This window comes from Chrysemys picta, chromosome 2, assembly GCF_011386835.1.
Source record: "Chrysemys picta bellii isolate R12L10 chromosome 2, ASM1138683v2, whole genome shotgun sequence".
Taxonomy (NCBI): Eukaryota; Metazoa; Chordata; order Testudines; family Emydidae; genus Chrysemys; species Chrysemys picta.
Window position 1 is genome coordinate 204,397,592 of NC_088792.1, and position 17,277 is coordinate 204,414,868.

Here is a 17,277-nt window from a genome sequence, read left to right on the forward strand (position 1 = left end):
TAACTAAGAAACAAAGAAAACTAACTATATACAAATCACAGTGGGACACTGCTAAAGGCGCTTGCAGAAGCAAGAGCAAGAGAAGTTCCAGCTGGCCATCACCAGCGGTAAGAAGAAACTGAGAGGGGGTTGAATCAGCTGGGCCCTATACTGGGCTCCATGAAGGCGTGACTCCAGGAGGCGCCGAGGCCGACCCTACAGATTCTGCTAGGGGGAAAGTCTTCCGGCTGTCGTGCATGAGGCACGCACGCACCTGATTGGAATTGACATGAATAAGCACTCGAAGAAGAACTATACTAACATGAATTTGGCATTCAGAATGTAATACTAGTGCTTTAGCTGAAGAAACATTATAAAACCTTTGCTAGAGACTTGTTAGAAACAGCTGTGTTAATACTAAGTTTATTATATGAACTTCACAGGACAGAAAATAATTAAATACAAAATAGAAGGAATCAATAGTAATTTTTTCCCTGCATATCAGGGTCAGATATGGTCCATTGGCAATATGAAAACAGAGTAGTATGGGAGTGACCAAATACTGTATAAAAATGTATGCCTTATGCTCATATTAAAAGAATTTAGTGAAAATTCATTGAATATCTATCTCCTAGAAACAGAGCTAGATTCTAGTAAATTGTACAATTCAGACATCCTGCTGTGAATGAACTTTAAAGAATTAAATCCATATTAAAAAAAAGGGAGGAAAAAAGCAAGCAGTGATTTTTAAGTTGCACCTGCTTATTAGCCCTACATGACCCACTGTGTTGAGTTGTGACAAAGGATTCTTTATTATCAAGGTGACCCAAGTGCATTATTTATCTGTTGGCGCCAACTACGCAGACCACAAAATGTCTTCATTAATGGCAAGTTCAGCCCATCAGTCCCATTATGGTTATGGCATTAAGAGAAAAAAAAAAAAAGAGAGAGAGAGATGCTGATTTTCTAATCCAAATTGCAGGTTTTGAATTTATTACACTTGAAGTGCAGTAAGAAGTTCCCTTGATTGGATATTAACGAAAACACACTTCATTTGCTAGCTCTTATAAAAATGCATCTGCCTCCTAATCAACTGAATAGCAGCATTGATGTATGCATTTCCAGGATGGAAGATAAGGGTCTATAAACCAAACTCTGGTTAACATGGAAGATGGTCTACAGCAGGGGTAGGCAACCTATGGCACGCCTGCCGAAGGCAGCACGCGAGCTGATTTTCAGTGGCACTCACACTGCCCAGGTCCTGGCCACCGGTCCGGGGGACTCTGCTTTTTAATTTAAATTTTAAATGAAGCTTCTTATACATTTTTAAAACCTTATTTACTTTACATACAACAATAGTTTAGTTATATATTATAGACTGATAGAAAGAGACCTTCTAAAAAAGTTAAAATATATTACTGGCACGCGAAACCTTAAATTAGAGTGAATAAATGAAGACTCGGCACACCACTTCTGAAAGGTTGCGGACCCCTGGTCTACAGGGGTGTTAACAGGCCACTTCACCTTGAATGGTCCCTTGGAATATGTGCTAACTACTTATGCTAAACTATCTGTTCAACCTTGTATTTAGCTGTGACACTAAGTACCTTTCTCATACCCGAAGAGCAGCTCTGTGTAGCTTGAAAGCTTGTCCCTCTCACCAACAGAAGTTGGCCCAATAAAAGATATTACCCCACCCACATTGTCTCTTGGAAGATGGGAACACTCTAATAAACAGGTGATTATGGAACTCCCAGCTCTGTTAAAACCAGATTGGTAGCCTATTATGAACTGATTAAATTTTCCACTTTTTAGCTGCATACAATTATATTTGCTCATTAACACTTGGTATGTTTAATGCAGCTGAAGAAAAATACTAGGACAATTAAGTATCAATCATACTAACTCCACAGAGACATGGAACTGACTTTTTTTAATGATATCTTCCTGTAAAAGATAATGTAGTGTAGAGGGAGGTTGGATTCCTAAGATTGCTGTAAAGTATCTTCGCAGAATTAAACATGCAGTTCAAAATGTTTTATCACATCCACGTGTTTGTACTTTTCCATAAGAAAAACTGTTCCAAGACAGCATATAAACACCTCTGACTATGTCTGAAAACTATGCTCAGTGACAGGATTACAACTGAAACTGACAAAGAGAAACAGAAAATTTAACGTATGGGGTAAATGCCTTTTCCCCTCTATATGATTTCTTTTAAGGATTATAATTAATCCAGTGTAAAAGCTGGGTTTCAGCATGTTTGCCAACACTGTTAAAAATCAAGACCACACCTTCCGTTGAATTATTTTAAGAGGGGAAAATATCACACTAGGGATTTGAGGTTTTGGCTTGAAGTTAGGATACTGGAGAACTGGTCCAAATTCATGCGAGAAACAGATTTTAGAGGCTTTCGTCCATAAAAAAAAAAAAAAAAAAAAAAAAAAACCAATCAGATCCAAATGCAAAACCAATTTGAACTTGTATCAAGGTTGGTCTCTATTCTCTTTTTTCCCTTGGTAAGATTTTTTTTACATTAATTTTATTTATTTGTATTGCAGCAGTGCCTACGAGCCCCAATTACAGACCAGGTCCCCAGTGTGCTAGGCATTGCACATTCACAAAAAGCAAAAAGACAGTCCCTGCCCCAAAGAGATTGCAACCTAAATAGTAATTTCTTCTTTAAATTTTGAAAGACTTGTTTTCCCTGTCTTTGTTCTTTCTTCTCACTCTCTATTTCTCTTTACCACTATATTGGGTGGGATTTGGGGGTGGAAGAGCACTTATAGCTAGTCCATATTCAAGTTACCACAATTTTCTTTAATAAATTGTATAGTTTTTTTCCCTACATTCTTGTGTCTGATTCTCTGCTTTGAAAGCCCATTGAGTAAAGGTCTCAAGTTTAGTATCTGTTATTCAAGTACTGCAATGGCTGGTAAAATAGCATTTAAAATTGCTTCAGAGAATGACTCAGTATCAGAATGGTTTGAACTCCCAGGAAGGCCCTCCAGTTGCTCCCTTGCCGAAAGCAACTATACTCTGGACTGCAAATAAAATGCCAACCATAGTTGCTACTGTTTTTAGTTTTAGGAGACAATAACTAACAGTAGCATAAATTAAAGGACAAACAGAACAATTATACTCTCCTGCAGAGCGGTATAAAAAACTAGCCATAGCAACCAACACCAGAAAATATCCTTGTTTCCCTTCCCCAGCGCACCAGTAGGGAGGTTAGGGGCTATGGGTCACTGTGGTTGGGTGGCTACAGTGGCAAGTTTAAATAACTTCCCTTGGTTCCCTAAGATCAGTGTCTCTCAAACTGGGGCCGCCGCTTGTGTAGGGAAAGCCCCTGGCGGGCCAGGCCGGTTTGTTTACCTGCCCCGTCCGCAGGTCCGTCCAATCGCAGCTCCCACTGGCCCCAGTTTGCTGCTCCAGGCCAATGGGAGCTGCTGGAAGCGGTGCGGGCCGAGGGACATACTGGCCGCCGCTTCCAGCAGCTCCCATTGGCCTGGAGCAGCAAACCGTGGCCAGTGGGAGCCGCGATCGGCCGGACCTGCGGACAAGGCAGGTAAACAAACCGGCCCGGCCCGCCAGGGGCTTTCCCTACACAAGCGGCGGCCCCAGTTTGAGAAACACTGCCTAAGATGCTAAGGCCCGTGGCAATCATACTGTTCTGGGTGCAGTAAAGTTGATGTACCCTGTCCCAATGATTTCACACCCTGGAGGCTGCAGTGAAGGAGCAGAACATTTGGAACTAGCGATAGCGGGTTTGGGGAGATGGTGGGGAAGAGTTGAAATAGCCTCCCTTTGGTAAGACCAAGGGCGAGGGGCTGGAGGCCGCAGAGATTGGGCTGCTCAAGTGGCAGTAGCAGTCAAAGGAAGTGCTCTTATTTGAGGTGGCTGACTATGATTTTCATGTCTCAACAGTATGTCATTAAAAAGATACACATTTCTTTCTAAATCCAATACATGGGAAATGAAACCTTTTTGTCCTAGGTGGTGCTCTGAAAAGAGCATAAACAACGAGGAGTCCTTGTGGCACCTTAGAGACTAACAAATTTATTCGGGCATAAGCTTTTGTGGGCTAGAACCCACTTCATCAGATGCATGGAGTGAAAAATACAGGAGCAGGTATAAATACATGAAAGGATGGGAGTTGCTTTACCAAGTGTGAGGTCAGTCTAATGAGATAAATCAATTAACTGCAGGATACCAAGGGAGGAAAAATAACTTTTGAAGTGGTAAGAGAGTGGTCCATTAGACAGTTGACAAAAAGGTGTGAGTAACAGTAGGGAGAAATTAGTATTGCGGAAATTAAGTTTAGGTTTTGTAATGACCCAAGATTAGGCCTGAATAAAGACTGGGAGAAGGGTTCAGGGGCTCCGCCAAAATAAGCTAGAGAGCAGGACCAGCGTTAGCCTCACTGGGGCCCAGGGCTGAAGCCAAAGCCCGAGCCCCATCGTCCTGGACTGAAACCGAAGCCCAAGCAACTTAGCTTTGCGGCCAGGCAATTGCCCTGCTTGCTACGCCCTAATGCCAGCCCTAGCTTTTAATTTACTGGATATGCAGAAAAAGAGTTGTTATGGCACAGGTGGGCCGTGGAGTTTTTATAGCATGTTGGGGAGTGGGGGCTCAGAAAGAAAAAGGTTGAGAACCTCTGCTGTAGAAGATTTAGCATGGACAGACATTCCTTTCAGCTGTGGAAGGGTAATTAAGTTTTCATATGTATTCTATCCAATGCTCTTTCCTGAGCATGGCAGCAGAAACTGTCAAACCATGACAATTAATCAACCATTGCAGACTTAACTTTCTTATTTAACTTTCCAGGTTTGATCTTGGCCAAAAGTGAAATAAGAACTGTGTCAAAATGGGCAAGTCATGTCTATGAATAAAGTTAACAGTTGACAATCTTTTTGTACATTAACAAAAGGAATGGGCAGATTTTAACAAGCAAACATTTAAAGGACAGTCTAAAAAGCCATCTGACTTTCAGAAATCCTATTTTCTTTTCAAAGTATTGCAAGTCTAGTGTGTCTTTAGGTCCTGTGTTAAAACTTGCTGGGTAAAATTTTCCAAAGCACCTAATTGATTTAGAAGCCTAAGTTCCATTGACTTTCAATAGGACATAGGGGCCAGATACTAAAAGATATTTAGGCACCTAACTCCGATAGGAGGTTCCTATGTCATTTAGGCACTTTTGAAAATTTTGCCTGTCAGCTTTTTCACTACTTATTTGTCCTTTAGCAAGTCCTACTGAGTAACATAAGCCAAAAGTAAGGGTAGATATTGTTTGTTTTTCTACACAAATGTAAAGACAACTCGACACTAAGCTCTTGAAGTTGAAGAGTTTGAATTAAAGCAGCTTGCCATATCTGGGTTCATAGAGTAATTTTGTATTTATTATTTATTGTGGCAAAAATATGTATTACGAGTATAAACCATAATTCAAGAATGTTTGTAGTTTTTTGTTCACACAAGCAGCAAGAAATACATAAAGTGAGATTAGCTTACCTTGGGTAGCAATGTAGTGATTTGGCCTGTGATAGCCCTAAAAAAATGGAAAAAAAGTTTTGAGTCAATTTGCAGTGCAATGCACCATCGTGTGCTAGTATGATTATCATGTCATAGAGACTAGTGTTCATAACCCTACTGAATATCACAACAATACAAGTTACATATTAGGGGCAAATTGTGGCCTTTCCAATGAGGGGCACAAGAAAGCAACTATGTTGTCTGGACTGGAGGGTCCCTGAGATATTGGCTTGCGCAGTGCCTGGGCAGGGGACAGACTTAGTATGTTCTGGAAGTTCCTTACTGGCTTCTCTGAAAAGGAGCAACATAAACTTAGGCACACTTGGTAGCCTGGACACATCCCCAAGTCCTCAAGTTGTGAAGTGCTGCTGAGTGCAATGCTAGTCCCCTGCTTAGCAGCTAAGAGCGCTAGATTTATAGTCAGCATGGATGCTGCGTGTGCATGCTAGGGAGGGAAGAGGTTCTCTGTGCCCTGTGATCTGTTCACAAATGATTTTTGAACAGAAAAAGGGTAAAAATCTATGAAGAAATGTCTTGGTGTAAATAGTTTGTCCAGCTTTAAATAGGAATTACACTGAAAAGGAATTCTCGGTTTCTTTCTGTGAAGGCAAGAGAAACTTAATCATATGCTGACTGAGAATCAACACTAACAACTTAGGCATTCTTTATAACAAAGAATATTGGCTCTTGATAGGATGCAAACTAGAAACAACAGAATTTGTATAGTATTTTTGTTTCTGATGCTACAGTAATATTGCCAAGGATTTAACTCGTGTAACAGTACATCATTTTAGACAGTTATATCAATATTAATACCAAAAGCTTTAAATAATGGTTAGGTTATGACACCAAGTAACAAAAGGAAGAAATGTAAAGTTATAGCTCATACTCCATATCCGCTTGCCAGTGTAGAGTATGTTAGGGGTAAGGAGTGAAGTGAGACACAAAGACTGAAGTAATCTGAAGAACCCTGGAGAACAGAAAATGTTACAAGAACTACTGAAGTGGTTCCTTTATATGCCATTCTGAGGCAAACATTGAGTGCCTAAGGATTGAGACTTATTTGTACGACCGTGGATAGAGTTGGCATTTCTCTCGTCATCTACTAGCTGCGGGGTTGGATTCATTCAGACTACCAACCAAACAGGCACTGGGAGATTTAGTTCAAGGGAATGTCTCACTATACAAACAAAGCTTTTTCTATGCAAATGCCTATGAAGCTGCCATTCCCATTGTAACTCCATTGTTTTGATATGACATCTGTTACAATCTGCCTGCATGAGACAGGCTGCACATCTGCATCTGTGAAACTAAGGACAGACAAATTGCCATTTACAATCGAATCTTGAATACTTTCTTGCTAACAAACAACCACGGTGTCTCCCTGTTTATGACCACTTTGCCTACTGATTTCTGATGATCCAAAGAAACTTGGATGCTTTGTATTCCAAGGAATGGGATGCTTTATGTCCTTACAACCCTCACCGGTAGTGTCTTCTATGCCCACACAGTTGTTCCACTAAATCCATTCTGCTTTTTTTTCCCCCACGAGCAGGAAGACATGATATGAAGCCATTATATCAGGGTCTTGAACAAGAGCATGGGATCCAAACCCTCCCCCGCCCCCCCCCCCACATTTTGTGGATGTTCAGATCTGGATCCAAAGCATAATCTGAATTATACATAAGCAACTAAACCCCGAACCTGAAGTCTGAACACCCCTGAACCTTGGGAAAGTTTGAATTGAAATCGCAATCCAACCCCCCAATTTGGGTCCATCTCTACTTTTTATTACACAAATTTCTGTCTACACTTTTATTACTCTTTTAAATGGAAATGTTTCTGTTTTTATCTTTACCTCATGGTTAATGTGTTAGTTTCTGAAACTGTAAAGAATAGGGTAGAAATATAATGCTAATTTGACTGCCTTTGAAACATACTCCTAAATATCATTAGAAGGAGATAACCCAAAGATTGTTATATAAGAATAAGGATTAATTTGGTTGTTCTATACTGTATGAGAAATTTTTTTTACTAAATTCTCTTGTCATACCTGGTGGACATGTGTGAACCAGAGACTGTGACACCTTCATTAAAAGGTGTCACTGGGGAAGAAGAAATCACGGAATGTAGGCTGCTGCTTAAGAATCAGAAGTTCTTCTGTACTCTCATGTCTAGTGTTCCTCATGCACATTAAAATTATTGAAGTTTTCATTTCTAGATTTCAGGCTTTACACAGTGTTGACTTTTTCTTGATTTTCAATTCTACTTTTGATTTTATCTTTTCAACCAAAAAACATGCTGTCTCTTAAAGAATTTATTCTAATGTAAAACATTAAGCTAACATGATGCAGAATGAACAAAGAAGCAGTCTTCAATAATTAAACACCCTACATATTTAATGAAATGTCTTGCTTGCATTAGAAGTACTGGTTAACAGCTGCAGACTATACTTTGAAGGCGACTTAAAAGTGTAGCGATGACAAGAGATTGCAAATCACTGCATTAGGAATTACAGAGTTTTGTCACATTAATATGCAAACAGCTTTCTTTTAAATGTGGAATTATGCCAAGATGTTGACAGACAATATAAATAACATTTCCTTGGTCCACATAAGCATCAGGAGGCAAAATAGCCATGTAATGTTGGTGGCAAAATTTCACTCCAGAGTGTGGAAGTTTCAAGAAATGACTGAGCTCATTTTTTTATTGGCAAATATTTGGTGTTTTATTTTTTCTTTATTGTATATGTGGATTCCCATGATTGTGGTTTCCTACAATGTTTGGCAGCCAAAACTGTGATCAGCTATGCTAGTTGTAAGAAATGGTCAATAAAGTGTAAAAATAATATGGACCACATGTTTGGCTGAACAGCGATGTTAACTTTGTTTACTACATCAGTATACGTACGTCAATATAATTTCCATTGATGTAATCTGAGTTTGTTTCTTCTTCAATAGGCTGCAGTCTCACTCGAGAATGATCATCTGAAATGGGAACAACAGATAAAACAAAGTAGTTTGGTGTGCTTTTAATAGTCACAAAATATAAGGTCACATTCCAAAAGAAACCCTTAAAACACATATTACGTTAAAGTCGAATTACAAAGTCTGCACTTTTCAAGTTTCCTGTCTTTTGGTTTTGGCTCAAAATAAGCTATTAGATATTATACAGTAAAACCTTTCCACTTTGCACTTCAATCATTTATGAACCCCAAAATTCCCAATGATTTTGGAGCTGAATACATCTGATATTCAAACCACTGCTACCACTGCTCTTTCCTCCTGGAGAATGTGAAACAGTTTTTGCAACAGTCAAATTGCCTTTCATTAATACATTTAACAGCACTCAATTGCCAAAAGCTCAGTCATTTGCAAAGTTCTCCCGCTATCAGTGCATAGTGATTATGTAAGGCATATAACAAGGTCTTGTGGGAGATCATTATTTGAAGAGACAAAACAACCAAGACGAAAAAATAACTTGGTATATCATATATATATTTGTTAATAAAAATCAGTTTCACTCCCTCTATATGTTGTTTCAGTGATTTCTTTAGAACTGAGGTTACCTGTATCTGAGTACGTAGTGCTATTAGGTGGTCATCATGATGTTGTTGTAAGTGTAAGTAGTTGTTAGGGCACCTAATGCTTTCTGTATGGGGAATCTCTATTGTAGTTAAGCACTAAAGAAATAAATAATGAAATAATATGTGGCTACTGAAAGGAGAAGGACCCAAGCTCACCACCCTGCAGGACAATGGAAGACTCACTGGGGTTATGGCTCCAAGTATCGGGGAGAGCAGAGATTCATGTCCCATAGTCCCTCCTCCTGCCAGGGCAAGTGGATGGGAAAGGGATGGCTAAGGTAGGAGAATGGCAGGGAATGTCAGGGAGTAGGCAGTCCCTTGGCTCCTTCCCATCTTGTGCCCCTGGAGTGAAGAGGGTCTGTGACTCTCACAGTCACAGTTCCTTCCCAGCGCTTTGCCTAGGGTGTTGCAGCTCTGTGTTGTCCCTAGAGACTTTCTAGTCCTAATATATTAAATAAATCTGAACCAAATTCCAACCCGAGTTCCCTACAATTGATTATTACTTAGCTAGTTTTTACACATTTGTCCCTTTTATGTTGTTCTTCTAATTAATAGTTTCTAAGTGGGGGCTTATGAAAAAAATCTTGGAATATCCAGGTCAATTATGTTCATCAGGTCATCCTTATGTGCGTATTTATTACCTTTTTCAAAGGAATCTAATAATTTGAAGAGGCTTGATTTTCTCTTTCAGAAACCATGTTTGTTTGACCTATCAAGTTACACTTATCCAAGTGCTGTACTATTGTATACTTAATTAAGTTATTAATTGGTTTCTGCAGAACTGAGGTGAGGTTCATAGGCCTTTAATGCCCAGGATCCTACTTTAAAAAGATACCACATTAACAACTTTCCATTCTTCAGGCATGTTTGCTGGCTTATAGATTTTGGGCCTGATCAATGAGAGACTCCCATTGACTTCAATGGAAGCTGGATTGGACTAGAATTGAATATCCTCCTCCGTATCTCCATGATTTCATGTTTATTTCCTTTAAAACACCCTCAAGAGAACCTGCCATTCTACTGACCTCTTTCACTCGAGCTTCTCAAGTTACCTGCTGACTTTTCCTCTACGATTTCAATCTCTGCGAAGGCCACACTTAGATTTCTCATAAATACATATTTTAAGAATATAAATGTCCTTGTTTTTCCCTACAGGCCAACTAATAAAGCCTGTTAAAGTCCAATGCTAAATGTCCATCAACTTCTCCACTATTTCATTACTTTCTTTTCCTCCACTCTCTCCATGTGGCCAGCTTTCAGTCACAGATGCAGCTTTTATTACTTCAGATTTGAAGTCTTTTAAAAATTATTTAGCTTCATATCTTTAGTTATCTTCATATAATCTCTTTCCCCTTGTTACTTCACATGTGCATCTTACTTAGGAGAACCTGTGTTTCATAGACAGTGGCTAGGAATACTACAGGGGCTGAAGAAAGACGATTACACAATTTCTATTCACTTTTTGGGGGGATTTGGGTGGCTAACTTCCTTGATCTCTTTGAAAATCCCAGGCAGTATTTGTGTGGTTTGGGCCCGTTTTCTGATTTTTAAAGGATTTTTTAACAAATATAAAACAGGCACTTTTTTATGTGTGTGCTTAATCACATAACTTTTTGACTCAGAGATACACAAGCTATATGTGCTTCTAACACATTGTTCTTAAATAGCCTTCAGGCTGATTACCTGGGTTTTTACGTTTTTCCTTTACCCTTCAGTCTGATGTTAACTACTTTCTTCAAAGCTTTTAAACAGTCTCATGTCAAGTTCATTGTCAGAGTGTTACCCCTGGTGGGGGGTAGGGGTCACCCTCTATTATGATATCAAACCTAATTTTGCACTGATCACACCACCAACCACTTCAATCTTCAAAATTCCTTATGCTGAAATACATTTTCCTTTCTAAGTGTAAACACGAGCATTTCATCCTGCCCCTTCCTTATGCATGTGCACATGCACATACACACCAGCCTGTGGCCAATATTTTCAAAAGTGATTCTGTGTGCCCTGTTTTCCCCCTACAACACATGAATGGACACCTGACTTTCAGAAAGTGCCGAGTGTCTGAAAATCAGGCCCCTAACAAAGACATCTCAAGTTGGGCACCCAAAATCATGTCACTTTTGAAAATCCTGGTCAATATTCTTTTCTCATTTGATCAGGGCTGCAGTAGGCTAAAAATAAATTCTTATAGATAATAGAAAACTTTCTTAAGGGACAAATGAATATTACCTACGCCCGTAAGTAACCACTGTACAGTAAATACAGACACAACACTGTTCTCAAGCACAAGATTCATTTAACAGTTTCAAAGCCATTTTTTGGTTCTTAACGTGGAAACAACATAAAAAAGACATTTATATTTAATAAAGAAGAAACACATTTTGTATAGGTGATTAGATTGTGGTCAGCATTTAGCATAATGATGAAGCAGCTCACAAGTTGCTGTAGCCACCTTCTCATTGTAAATAGGGCAGGCTTGTATCTAATTAAATGTACATCACCTGGGTAATGTAATGTACACTGCTACTTTGACAAGCTCCCTCTGTGTTGGCAGCTTGATGCTATTGCTTTAATTTCCTTACAAAGCAATACTGACTACAAACAATAGCATAATGATGGCATCTTGGGAGGATTTAAACAGAGAGGATAAAAGCGCTGAAAAACCTACATTAAACTCACATTCTAAAACAACATATGTTTCACTGCAAAAAATATACCTAGAATATATGGCTTCTAAGCCATCTACAGTACTTTTAACTTCTTAAATACAGTGTAGCAAGAGTTTTTTTTAAAATGCCTTAAAAGCAGAAGCCAATATTTTGATAATAACCTAGGTACACAATTTTAAAAGCAGACCTCTAAAATTATTCTCCCCAATTTTGCCCATGCACACATTTGTTTACATAATGCCCACATACAATTCCGACAACTAACTACACAATTTGCATAAAACTAATTAACATAAAGCACATTTGTGGGCACAATTTTAGAGGCTCTTTTAAAAAGGTTGCCCCTCAACATAAATAATGTGTTGTAATTTTAATTTGTATTATTCTAAATTCTTACTACCACATAAATAGTATATTTTATTGACAACTCATCTCCATCCAACTATCTGTTTCTTAAATATCGATTTACATATTAAAGTAAGTTGAGATACAATCTAAAGTAACATTTGCCCTCTTAGAGAGTCTTCATTATTACTTGTAATTACAATTGTTTCGTACATCTAGTATCTTTTACTTGTTTTCCCTCTGCTAGTCATCACTTCTTTACCCCGGATCTGTAGTGCTACTAGTCTTCTACTTACTTCAACTGGGGACCCAAAATGACAGGCTGTTTAGAACACATTAAAAGAGGTGCCTGATGCAGCAAAATTCTGACTAAAAATGTGGATCTATTGTCACGTCAGGAGATAAAATTTTGTAAAGGAACAGGAGGCATACGGATCTCCATCTCTCTGTTATTAAGAACCTGTTCTTATTTGCACTATGGGCAGTTTTATACCTAAATAATAATTATATCAATTGCAGATATTTCTATGCAATATACTCCCACAAAGAAAACCTTTTTAAAAAACATTTAGGATTCTTTAAGGGTATCCACATACACAAATATCCAACTAACGTATCTTTCTCTAACATCTAAACATCACATTCATTATTTTCATTAACAGGCTCCACCCATCTATAAAGAAGTACCATAGATCTCCAACATGTCCAATAGAACAATACCCACACCACCATTGTCTCAATTACCCTGTGTGATGGGATGTAGCTGGCTTTTGTCACTCCCTATGACAGGCCTACTAAACTCTGCCCTAGGAAGAGCGAAGTGGGAAGAAAAGAGCAGCAAAGGTGGTTCCTCAAGGCCTGCCTAGAGTGGCTTCACGGACGCAGCCATCTGGGAAGCTAGAAAGACCTGGTCCTCCAAGGGCTAGCGAGAGCCAGTCAGAGCTCAGCAGGCTCAGATAAAAGAGGCTGCAGGGCATTAGCAGGTCAGTTCCTGGCTGGGACCAGAGGAGAGAAGAGGAGTGCTCCTCTCTGGCATGGAGATAGAGAAGAACCTGAGGAAACTGGCTCTGAGATAGGACTATAGACAGAATGGCCTGGTAGGAAGAGGCCCAGAGAAACAGCAGTGATGGATTGGAGTGAGCAGTGCATGGCTGCTGTGTACAGGGTCCTTGGGTTGGAACCCAGAATAGTTTGTAGGCCCGGGTTCCCAACCAGCCACAGACAAAGTGGCATAAACCCCAAGAAGGTTACAGATCTTGTTGGGGATCCCGAACAAAGGGATGAATTTAAAGGTTCCAAAGCCAGAGCTGAAGACCTGAGGGAAAAAAGACTATTTAGTTATTAGCCTCTTTAATATCCCAGAAGAGGTTCATTTGGACTTGTGACTTGGCCAATGGGCCAAGCCACTGAAGACCCACCGAGGTCAGCCTGCAGGAAGTGCCAGGGGTGAAAAAGGACTGTGGTACTGCACCCTGCCTCTTGGAGGGGCTCAAGAAGTGAATATCCTTTTACGCCCTGTAACATAAAACTCTGTCTTTAGCAACATCAACAGTCATGTCTGTCAGTCATCATACACCAGTGACCTATGTGTGTTATTTTTCCATGGAGAAGTATCAGGTCAGTATTAAGATTCTGCATACTAGTGTAATTTAAGTAAGTGTATTTTAGTGTTATTGTAAAGTACATGAAATTCAGCAGCTTTGCTCTTTTATTTTCAGCTACGTAGAGATTGCCAATTTTCTAGGAGAAAGATTACAAGATTTAGAAAAAAAGGGAGTTATAGTTAAAAAGGAAATAAATTGACATCTGTGTGAATGTTGAGGTTGATGGGAACTATATATTTTGTACAAAAGAGCAAACACTGGGAACCTGAATTTTTCCCAACTACCACTTTTCTCACTTCTGTTCCTGCCTTACTTCTTCCTTGCATCCATACTCATTCTCGGAGACTTCAATTTCCACGATGCCGACCTATCTGATCCCTTTTCTCCCTCACCTCTTCATCTGACAGATAGCCTTAGATCAATTCTCCCACTCATCAAAAAAGCCATTTGCTTGATCTAGTTTTCTCCAGACTGCCCAGGCTCTCTGCCTCTGATGTCTCCATCACTGAACTCTTTCTGTATCTCCTCATCTCATTGAGCATCATGTCCTTTGACCTGCCAACCAACCATTCCATGACTTCCAGTCCATTAATGTCAAGGACTTTTCCTCTGCTATCAGCCTCCTCCTTCCTGTGCTCTCATCCCCCTCTCCCACCGATTTAGTAATTGACTTTCTCCAACAACTCGGATTACTTGGCACTTCTCACACATTAAAAGGGCCCATCTCTCTAATCCCAGCCATGGTTCCCCTCCTCTACTTGCTTCTTCCACGCCTGCTGCTGAGTGTTTCTGGTGAAATACCCATGACCATGCTGATTTCCTCTACTACAGATTCACTCTCTCCTTACCTTCAATTCCCTATTTAAGGCCTCCCATCATGTCTGCTAAGAATGTTGCTAACTTCTTCAAAGAGAAAATTCACAAGCTCTGACAGGACATCCTCCCCCTCTTTCCTTATGCCAACATATTCTCCCCATTTTCCTTGTTACTGAAGCTGAGATATTGTGTCTTCCTTCTTCCTGTATCCCCCCTTCCATCTTCCCCATCTCATAATTCCCCCATTCTCACCCCTCCTCTGCTTCATCTCTCCTTCTCATCTGGTTCATTCCCCCTAGCAATACAAACAATGCTTTAGTTTCACTCATCTTAACCCCTTCCCCTTGACCCTATTGATCTCTCCAGCTACCATCCCGTCTCTCCATCTCTAAAGCTCATAGAACTCCTTGACTACAAGCACAGCTTAGAGTTCTTCTCCTCAGATTACACCACTGGACTCTCTTCAGTCCAACTTCTGCCTACCCCATTTCACTGAAACTGCTCTCACCAACGTCTATAATGACTTTTTCTTGACCACAACTCAGAACAAGTACTCCATCCTCCTTGAATTGTGGTTATCACTGACATACAGTAGAACCTCAAGAGTTACGAACACCAGAGTTATGAACTGACCAATCAACCGCAAACCTCATTTAGAACTTGAAGTAGGCAATCAGGCAGCAGCAGAGACAAAAAAAGAAGCAAATACAGCACAGTACTATGTTAATTGTAAACTACTAAAATATAAAGGGAAAGGTAAAAAAAAGATTTGACAAGGTAAGGAACTGTTTCTGTGCTTGTTTCTTTTTAAATTAAGATGGTTAAAAGCAGCATTTTTCTTCTGCAAAGTAAAGTTTCAATGCTGTGATAAGTCAATGTAAACTTTTGAAAGAACCATAGCATTTTGTTCAGAGTTACAAACATTTCAGAGTTACGAACAACCTCCATTCCTCAAGCATTCGTAACTCTGATGTGTTTTATTGTAGTCCACCATGGTCCTCTTCTCGATATCTTGAGCTCCCTAAGCTTTTAAAACTCCACCCTCTGCGGGTTCTCCTCCTACATTTCTAATCATTCTTTCATTGTTTCACTAGGAGGATCCTCCTCTTCCCAACTTTCACTCAGCTCCCACAGGCTTCTGTACTTGGCCCCTCCTCTTCTTCCTCCTCACTGGTAATCTCATTCACAAATGAGGCTTTAATTAACATCTCTGTAATTGTAAGCAGAGTCAGGATGAGCTCTACCCTGACATCTGGTGGTGAATTATGGCGAGTGTGGAAAAGAACTCCAGGGGCTGATCTTGTTTGCATAGGCACACCCACTCGCCTGGCATGAAACAACAGCAACTGAAAGTGGTTACTTTGGCAGTTGTGGGATCCCCAGTTTCTCTGTTATTGGGGCAGGAAGAATAAAGTTTTGTTACCCTGATTCTGTGAATCAAGGCCAGTGGAACTGTTGTATGACAGAAGGACTGAGTGAGTCCTTCACCATTACCTAAGTAGCACTTGCTTGACAAGGGGCATGGGTTACAAAACCCAGTGAATTGAGAGAGGATGGGGACAGGTATTTGTACCTGATGGTATGGGCCCCCTCTGAGGGCTTGACACACCAATTGCACCATCTCCTCTCTCCACTGTTGAATGTCAGAGCTAACTTTGATTCTAGTAGGAGTCTAGTTACAGGCTGCTGAGCTGAATTCACTTTGGGCCAATGGTGCACCAGCACTGGGGCTCCCCTACTATGAGCTGAAATCACTAAGAGCTGAAATCACAAAAGAGCTAAAAAGCAACAGAGGGTCCTGTGGCACCTTTGAGACTAACAGAAGTATTGGGAGCATAAGCTTTCGTGGGTAAGAACCTCACTTCTTCAGATGCAAGTAATGGAAATCTCTAGAGGCAGGTATATATCAGTGTGGAGATAACGAGGTTAGTTCAATCAGGGAGGGTGAGGTGCTCTGCTAGCAGTTGAGGTGTGAACACCAAGGGAGGAGAAACTGTTTCTGTAGTTGGATAGCCATTCACAGTCTTTGTTTAATCCTGATCTGATGGTGTCAAATTTGCAAATGAACTGGAGCTCAGCAGTTTCTCTTTGGAGTCTGGTCCTGAAGTTTTTTTGCTGTAAGATGGCAACCTTTACATCTGCTATTGTGTGGCCAGGGAGGTTGAAGTGTTCTCCTACAGGTTTTTGTATATTGCCATTCCTGATATCTGACTTGTGTCCATTTATCCTCTTGCGTAATGACTGTCCAGTTTGGCCAATGTACATAGCAGAGGGGCATTGCTGGCATATGATGGCATATATAACATTAGTGGACGTGCAGGTGAATGAGCCGGTGATGTTGTAGCTGATCTGGTTAGGTCCAGTGATGGTGTTGCTGGTGTAGATATGTGGGCAGAGTTGGCATCGAGGTTTGTTGCATGGGTTGGTTCCTGAGTTAGAGTTGTTATGGTGCGGTGCGTGGTTGCTGGTGAGAATATGCTTAAGGTTGGCAGGTTGTCTGTGGGCGAGGACTGGCCTGCCTCCCAAGGTCTGTGAAAGTGAGGGATCATTGTCCAGGATGGGTTGTAGATCACTGATGATGCGTTGGAGAGGTTTAAGCTGAGGACTGTAGGTGATGGCCAGTGGAGTTCTGTTGGTTATTAAGAGCTAAAGTTATTAAGAGCTGAGATTACTGAGTGCTGTGTTAACTAGTGGGGGAGCCTGAAGCTATATTGCTAAGCAGCTGGCGGAGCAATTTGTGGGGACA

The 17,277-nt window shown here is 40.4% G+C and overlaps 1 protein-coding gene across 14 annotated transcripts in view; it reads right to left on the reverse strand.

Annotated features, from left to right (window-relative positions):
- PTPRM (protein tyrosine phosphatase receptor type M) overlaps positions 1-17,277 on the reverse strand; it is a 712,166-nt gene that overhangs the window by 68,048 nt on the left and 626,841 nt on the right. For all 14 annotated transcript variants that reach the window (XM_042843358.2, XM_042843348.2, XM_065585258.1 and 11 more), the window contains 2 exons: positions 8,422-8,498; positions 5,491-5,527 (listed from right to left, as the gene is read on the reverse strand). In XM_042843358.2, the coding sequence (XP_042699292.2) occupies positions 5,491-5,527; positions 8,422-8,498 (114 nt within the window). The remainder of the gene's footprint in view (positions 1-5,490; positions 5,528-8,421; positions 8,499-17,277) is intronic.